Source organism: Archocentrus centrarchus, unplaced genomic scaffold (assembly GCF_007364275.1).
Source record: "Archocentrus centrarchus isolate MPI-CPG fArcCen1 unplaced genomic scaffold, fArcCen1 scaffold_92_ctg1, whole genome shotgun sequence".
NCBI classification, from domain to species: domain Eukaryota; kingdom Metazoa; phylum Chordata; class Actinopteri; order Cichliformes; family Cichlidae; genus Archocentrus; species Archocentrus centrarchus.
Window position 1 is genome coordinate 271839 of NW_022060301.1, and position 8614 is coordinate 280452.

At 40.9% G+C, this 8614-nt stretch overlaps 2 protein-coding genes across 2 annotated transcripts; one reads left to right on the forward strand and one right to left on the reverse strand.

The window, feature by feature from the left end:
* Positions 1 to 226: 226 nt before the first annotated feature.
* On the reverse strand, positions 227 to 2298 carry LOC115778001 (heat shock 70 kDa protein 12A-like). Its single transcript, XM_030726015.1, has 4 exons — positions 2001 to 2298; positions 1651 to 1875; positions 1405 to 1576; positions 227 to 1257 (listed from the first exon to the last, which is right to left on the reverse strand). Exons 1-4 carry the CDS (start codon positions 2280 to 2282, stop codon positions 227 to 229), a joined length of 1710 nt encoding a protein of 569 aa, XP_030581875.1. The 5' UTR covers positions 2283 to 2298.
* A 3673-nt stretch (positions 2299 to 5971) lies between these two features.
* On the forward strand, positions 5972 to 8342 carry LOC115777995 (heat shock 70 kDa protein 12A-like). The gene is made up of 4 exons (XM_030726013.1): positions 5972 to 6253; positions 6688 to 6909; positions 6984 to 7155; positions 7303 to 8342. Exons 1-4 carry the CDS (start codon positions 5972 to 5974, stop codon positions 8340 to 8342), a joined length of 1716 nt encoding a protein of 571 aa, XP_030581873.1.
* Positions 8343 to 8614: the final 272 nt, after the last annotated feature.

The following is an 8614-nucleotide window of genomic DNA, read 5'->3' on the forward strand; positions in this document are numbered from 1 at the left end:
AGAATGAACCCTAATAGTGTAAGAACTAACTGGTAATTTTTAAGGTTATGTTGTATGTTCAAATTGTAAATACAGCTGCTGGTGAATGCATGAGCTACACAATGTGACACTGTGATATTTTGACTTTTTAAATCCAGAAACATGGAGAAAGAAGAATGACGTATCTTAAATGTTCCTCAGAAGAAATGACAGAGAATGCTGCTGCATAGATGCCATTGAAACATCCTCATGCTGTGGTCATAAAGTCAATCTTTGCTGATCCTTTTGTTCCTGAACTTAAGTCAGTGCCTATGGCTGTTATCTCTGTAGAGCCAAATTTGATTTCCAATTTAACTTTACGGTTTACGCCTCTTGTAGTGTCAGGCATCTTAACATGAAAAGATGCCACTTTGTACACACCAGGCTCATCTACATAAGATGGGTTTTTTTTTTTTGAGCAATAAAACGTCAAGCTTGCAGTTGTCAAAAATGCTTCTGCAGCATATAAGAAGTGCTCCCTGGTTTCATTCCAACCTACATCTTCACCTTCCTCCACCAGCTTCATGAAAATATCACAACACAGGTCACCCCCATCAGATCTATATTTCTTGTCTGGCCTGTGCTTAGCCTCAATAAATATCTTAGACACAGACACTCCATAAGTAAAAGGACTTTTTCGAGATGCCACCAACCCTGGATTTCGTCCAAACTGAACAGCTCCTTTCACAATTGCTTCCTGTGGCCTAAATGGACACACAACATTACACCAATCCCCAAACTGATCAATAACATGATTGCGTAGAATCAGGCTTCCAGCGTAGCCCCCCACTAACAGGATGTACTGAATGCTTAGATCTCTTCTCAAGATTTCACTGAGACTGTCAGTGATGCCCTCCAGACTCTCATCAAAGAAAGACCTCAGTTTCTCTTTGGAGATTTTGATCCATCCCTCATTCCAGGAAGCTCCTTGCACTGATTCAAAGAACTTTTCTATTTCCTGCCTTTTCTGAGCCAATGTTCCCAGGTTATAGGGGCAGCTGAACTGAACGTCATTATCTACCTGTTTGAAATACATAAAATCATACATAATTTTCTGAAGTTCACTGGGACACTTTCCTTCATATTCATCCCAGACACCATCACAGAAGATTTCTCTGAGGAACTCTTTGAATTTTCTGTCCACACTTTGTCCACCCAAATCATTTCCTGAGGCCTTGTGGAGCTCCTTCAGGGCTCCTCCATCCAGGACTTCATGAACAGTGATGTCAATGGTTCCACCTAAAACACAGAGAGGAAGTGATGAAAGCTGACTTCCTGCAGCAGCAGACTAGTCACTGCAGAACTTCTATCAAACACAGTCAGATCTTTACAGCCTGTCTGTGGATGAATGTTAGTCTAAGAATGTAACAGGGTCACATGCAGTACCTCCACAGTCAGCCACAATGTACTGGGTTCCTGGAGATTGATCCAGGGCCCCTCTGCTATGGTTCTCTGTGATGAAGCCTTCAGCTGGCAGGTTCTTACACCAGACTGAGGCTGCCTCTGGTTCCAGAGCGATGATAAGGTTGTGTTCAGTTCCTGCTGTGACAATTCCTGCCTGGAAGGGAAATAAAACTCTGAATCCTCTGAACATTTCAGAATTTCAGAGATCTCTAAAGAAAAAGGTGTTACCTGAATTGCAGCTTCTCTCATGAACTGCTTTGCTGAAGGATCCCAGATGGCAGGTACAGTCAGCACCCAGATGAAGTCAGAGGCTATGAACCTCCTCCCTTCTGTGTTATTTTTAATAGTTTCAAGTGAGTGTTCCTTCATATATCTTAGTGCTGCTGTGAACACCTTCAAGGCCTTCATTGATTTCCTGTTTGCAGCTTCAATTCTGACATCGTTGTTTAGTTTCTGAAGACGATTGATAAGGTGCCAGTTAAAACTGAGAAGACTGCTCATGTAAACTTATAAACATAACATCTAGCAACCCTGAATATATATATTTTTTTCTTGGATTTGACTATAGTGTTACTTACTGTGCCATAAAGTGCCATCTTGAAATATTCAAAGAAAAAGTGTGTCCTAGCTTCTTGTCCAGGCATATTGACATATGCTGTTTTAGCTTCATATCCAAACTTGAGAAATTCTTCATCTTGATTGAACAGAATGCAGGTTGGAGTCTTTGGACTCTCCAATCCAAGTTCCTTTCCCCACTGACTTAAATGGGGATCAGGCTCTGCCCCTCTTGGTGTAATACTGAAGGCATATCCACTGTACGCACTGCCAAAGTCTATTGCTATGATGTATGACTCACTCATTGTAGAAACTGGTTCAAGTAGTTCTTTCTGTATTTTCACTGTGACTTACACTACACTGTGACACTGTGTATTTATCCCTTCTCTTGCTGTAAGCTCCACCCACAGTCTTCTAGAGACAGCTGAGTGAAATACTAAGCATTTGAATTTGTGAATAATAAACAATTAAATGTGGATTATTAAACATTAGGTCTCTCTCTTCCAAGTCCCTATTAGTAAATGATTTAATAATTGATCAACGTATTGATTTATTCTGCCTTACAGAAACCTGATTACAGCAGGATGAATATGTTAGTTTAAATGAATCAACACCCCCGAGTCACAGTAACTGTCAGAATGCTCGAAGCACAGGTCGAGGAGGAGGAGTAGCTGCAATCTTCAATTCCAGCTTATTAATTAATCAAAGACAAAGTTTTAATTATTTTGAAGCCTGACTCTTAGTCTTGTCCATCCTAATTGGGAAAATCAAAAACCTGTTTAATTTGTTATTATCTATCATCCACCTGGTCCTTACTCAGAGTTTCTGTCTGATTTCTCAGACTTTTTATCCGATTTAGTGCTCAGTTCAGATAAAATAATTATAGTGGGTAATTTTAATGTCAGTGCAGATGCTGAAAATGACAGCCTCAACACTGCATTTAATCTATGAGACTGAATTGGCTTCACTCAAAATACAAAGGATCATACTGTGGATCTTGCCCCGACATATGGCACAGAAACTGAAGATTTAACAGTATTCCCTGAAAGCCCCCTCCTGTCTGATCATTTCTTAGTAATAATTACATTTACTTTAATGGATTGCACAGCAGTGGAGAAATAAGTTTTATTACAGTAGAAGTCTTTGTGAAAGTGCTGTAACTAAATTTAAAGGTACTGCACTGCAGTGGTTCAAATCATATTTATCTAATAGAGTCCAATTTGTTTATGTAAACAGGGAGTCTTCTTCACATATGAAGGTTAATTAAGTTCCACAGGGTTCTGTGCTAGGACCACTTTTATTTACATTATATATGCTTCCCTTAGGCATTATTATTAGAAAGCATTGCATAAATTTTCATTGTTATGCAGATGATACTCAGACATAAAGACATTAAGGCCTGGATGACCTCTAATTTCCTGCTTCTAAACTCATAAAATTGAAATTCTTGTACTCGGCCCCACAAATCTTAGAAACATGGTGTAACACCAGTTACTTACTCTCGATGGCATTACTTTGGCCTCCAGTAACACTGTGAGAAATCTTGGAGTCATTTTTTGACCAGGATATGTCCTTCAATGCACATATTAAACAAATATGTAGGACCGCTTTTTTGCATTTGCGCAATATTTCTAAAATTAGAAACAACCTTTCTCAGACTGATGCTGAAAAGCTAATTCATGCATTTATTACTTCTAGGGTGGACTATTGTAATTCATTATTATCAGGCTGTCCTAAAAGCTCCCTGAAAAGCCTTCAGCTGATCCAAAATGCTGCAGCTAGAGTACTGACAGGGACTAGAAAGAGAGAGCAGATTTCTCCCATATTGGCTTCTCTTCATTGGCTCCCTGTTAAATCTAGAATAGAATTTAAAATCCTTCTCCTCACCTACAAAATCTTAAATAATCAGGCCTCATCATATCGTTCTACTCCTTTACTTTTTTATTCTTTAATTTAATTAATTTTATCAATTACAATTAATCTCTGGCTCTCTTCCACAGCATGTCTTTTGTCCTGTCTCTCTCTCCTCAGTATCAACTGGTTACAGCAGATGACTGCCCCTCCCTGAGCCTGGTTCTGCTGGAGGTTTCTTCCTGTTCAAAAGGAGTTTTTCCTTCCCACTGTCACCAAGTGCTGGGTTTTCTCTGTATTTATTATAGAGTCTTTAAATTGCAATATAAAGCACCTTGACTATTTGTTTTTTGTGATTTTACACTATTCAAATAGAATAATAAATTGAATTGAAATAGTACACATTGGGAAGACACTTAACATAAAAAGTACACTGCTCAACAAAATAAAGGGAACACTGAAATAACACAACCTAGATATGAATGAATGAAATATTCTCATTGAATACTTTGTTCTGTACAAAGTTGAATGTGCTGACAACAAAATCACACAAAAATTGTCAATGGAAATCAAATTTATTAACCAATGGAGGCCTGGATTTGGAGTCACACACAAAATTAAAGTGGAAAAACACACTACAGGCTGATCCAACTTTGATGTAATGTCCTTAAAACAAGTCAAAATGAGGCTCAGTATTGTGTGTGGCCTCCACGTGCCTGTATGACCTCCCTACAATGCCTGGGCATGCTCCTGATGAGGTGGCGGATGGTCTCCTGAGGGATCTCCTCCCAGACCTGGACTAAAGCATCTGCCAACTCCTGGACAGCCTGTGGTTGGTGGATGGAGCAAGACACGATGTCCCAGATGTGCTCAATCAGATTCAGGTCTGGGGAACGGGCGGGCCAGTCCATAGCTTCAATGCCTTCATTTTGGAGGAACTGCTGACACACTCCAGCTACATGAGGTCTAGCATTGTCCTGCATTAGGAGGAACCCAGGGCCAACCGCACCAGCAAATGGTCTCACAAGGGGTCTGAGGATCTCATCTCTGTGCCTAATGGCAGTCATGCTACCTCTGGCGAGCACATGGAGGGCTGTGCAGCCCTCTAAAGAAATGCCACCCCACACCATTACTGACCCACTGCCAAACCGGTCATGGTGAAGGATGTTGCAGGCAGCAGATTGCTCTCCACGGCATCTCCAGACTCTGTCACGTCTGTCACATGTGCTCAGTGTGAACTTGCTTTCATCTGTGAAGAGCACAGGGCGCCAGTGGTGAATTTGCCAATCCTGGTGTTCTCTGGCAAATGCCAAGCGTCCTGCATGGTGTTGGGCTGTGAGCACAACCCCCATCTCTGGACGTCGGGCCCTCATACCATCCTCATGGAGCTGGTTTCTAACCGTTTCTGCAGACACATGCACATTTGTGGCCTGCTGGAGGTCATTTTGCAGGGCTCTGGCAGTGCTCCTCCTGTTCCTCCTTGCACAAAGGTGGAGGTAGCGGTCCTGCTGCTGGGTTGTTGCCCTCCTATGGCCTCCTCCATATCTCCTGGTGTACGGGCCAGTCTCCTGGTAGCGCCTCCAGCCTCTGGACACTACGCTGACAGACACAGCAAACCTTCTTGCCACAGTTCGCATTCATGTGCCATCCTGGATGAGCTGCACTACCTGAGCCACTTATGTGGGTTGTAGAGTCTCATGCTACCACGAGTGTGAAAGCACCACCAACATTCAAAAGTGACCAAAACATGAGCCATAAAGCATAGGTACTGAGAAGTGGTCTGTGGTCCCCACCTGCAGAACCACTCCTTTATTGAGTGTGTCTTGCTAACTGCCAATAATTTCCACCTGTTGTCTATTCCATTTGCACAACAGCACATGAAATTGATTGTGAATCAGTGTTGCTTCCTAAGTGGACAGTTTGATTTCACAGAAGTTTGATTTACTTGGAGTTATATTGTGTTGTTTAAGTTTTCCCTTTATTTTTTTGAGCAGTGTATTTTCCTGTAGTCATTTACTATGGGCAATTTATGCTACATTAAATAAAACTGTGGGTGGGGCTTGACAAGAGATAACTTATAAATGCAGTTCATTGGCACGTCCTCACATTTTTGTCATTTCAACACGTTGGACCTGTTTCTACAATGGGTGGCTCATACATTATAGCAATAGACTTCGGTACTGCATACAGTGGATATGCTTACACTGTAACATCCAAAGATACACTGGTTGATCCCATTGTGCGGCAGTGGGGAAAAGAGATTGGAACTGAGACTCCAAAGACTCCAACCTGCATTCTGTTCAATGAAGACGAGGAATTTCTGAGGTTTGGTTATGAATCCAAAAAAGTATATCTTAACATGCTGGCAGAAGAAGCAAAGACACACTTTTTCTTTGAAAACTTCAAGATGGTGCTCTATAACACCGTAAGTGTTATAAATATATTACTTGTAGACATAGCACTGAATGGTGCCCTACTCTTTTGTGAATATGACAGAATGTTGATAAGTACTTGTGTCAAATAGTAGAAATGTTTATATTATATGTGGGGAAACTCTTAGGAAGGGAAGTAAGGCATTTGTTTCAATCACCAGTTTACCCAAAAAACAAAACAATTGAAACAAAAGCTTTTAAATGTCCAGTGTACATAAAAAGTTAGAAATCTATATTTTTCAACCCATTGTTTGATAATTTCTTGATACTTGTGTAACTGACCACTAAATTCAATAAAAATTGGGTTATCATTTGACAGGCTGGTCACATGTTAACTGTTGTTCCAGTTTACTATTCTGCTAATCTTGGCTGGTACATGTTTCCGGCCACAGACATGAAATAAACCTGCCTTTGCAACCATTTCCAGGAACTGAACAGAGATGTAATGATTAAAGCTGCAAATGGGAAGTCAATGAATGCCTTGAAGGTGTTCACGGAAGCTCTGAGGTTCCTGAAGGAAGATGCACTGAAAACCATCAATGCTAAAACAGAAAAGGAGTTCATAGCCTCTGACTTCATCTGGGTGCTGACTGTACCTGCCATCTGGGATCCTTCAGCAAAGCAATTCATGAGAGAAGCTGCAGCTCAGGTAACACCTTTTTCTTTAGAGATCTCTGAAATCCTGAAATGTTCAGAGGATTCAGAGTTTTATTTCCCTTCCAGGCAGGAATTGTCACAGAAGGAACTAATCACAACCTGATCATCGCTCTGGAACCAGAGGCAGCTGCAGTCTGGTGTAAGAAGCTGCCAGCTAAAGGCTTCATCACAGAGAACCATGGCAGAGGGGCCCTGGATCAATCTCCAGGAACCCAGTACATGGTGGTGGACTGTGGAGGTACTGCATGTGACCCTGTTACACTCTTAGGCTAACATTCATAGACAGACAGACTGTAAAGTTCTGAATGTCTTTTATAGATGTTCTGTATTGATGAGTCTGCTGCTGCAGGAAGTCAGCTTTCATCACTTCCTCTGTGTGTTTTAGGTGGAACCATTGACATCACTGTTCATGAAGTCCTGGATGGAGGAGCCCTAAAGGAGCTCCACAAGGCCTCAGGAAATGATTTGGGTGGACAAAGTGTGGACAGAAAATTCAAAGAGTTCCTCAGAGAAATCTTCTGTGATGGTGTCTGGGATGAATATGAAAGAAATTATCCCAGTGAGGTTCAGAGAATTATGAATGATTTTATGTATTTCAAACAGGTAGATGATGACATTCAGATCAGCTGCCCCTTTAATCTCGGAGATTTGGCTCAGAAAAGGCAGAAAATAGAAAAGTTCTTTGAATCAGTGCAAGGAGCTTCTTGGAATGAGGGATGGATCAAAATCTCCAAAGAGAAACTGAGGTCTTTCTTTGATGAGAGTCTGGAGGGCATCACTGACAGTCTCAGTGAAATCTTAAGAAGAGATCTAAGCATTCAGTACATCCTGTTAGTGGGGGGCTACGCTGAAAGCCTGATTCTACGCAATCATGTTATTGATCAGTTTGGGGATTGGTGTAAAGTTGTGTGTCCATTTAGGCCACAGGAAGCAATTGTGAATGGAGCTGTTCAGTTTGGACGAAATCCAGGGTTGGTGGCATCTCGAAAAAGTGCTTTTACTTATGGACTTGGTGTGGCTAATAGGTTTGATGTGTCTAAGCATAGAACAGACAAGAAATTTGTGAATGCAGATGGTGTATGGTGTAATGATATTTTCATGAAGTTGGTGGAGGAAGGTGAAGATGTGGGATGGAATGAAACTAGAAAACATGTCCTTTTTCCAATAAAAAGTGACCAGACGGCAATGAACCTGAGATTTTACTGCACAGAAAGAAAAAATCTCATGTATGTAGATGAATGGGGAGTAGAGAAAGTTGGATCTTTTCTTGTTGACATGCATGACACTACAGGGGGAATGAACCGTAAAGTTAATCTGGAGATCAGGTTTGGCTCCACAGAAATAACTGCCACAGGCTTTGACTTACTTTCAAAGGCAAAAGGATCAGTTAAGATTGATTTCATGACAAACCCTGAGAATTTTTGAGGGACATCCTGAATGCAGCAGTTTCTTTTGTTATTTCCTAAAACTCTCAAAATACTGATGAAGCTTTACAAAGTAGAGGAGTAAAGACAGTTACCTCTCCATTGAAATAATTCATTTAAAAGGGTCTTCAACAGGGTTCAATTCAGTTTTATTTGTATAATGCCAAATCACAACAGTTTCCTCAAGTTGCTTTATATTGTAAGGTAAAAGACCCCAAAATAATTACTATTGCCTTTACTTTTACCTGTACCTTTAAAAGATTGATTACCTTT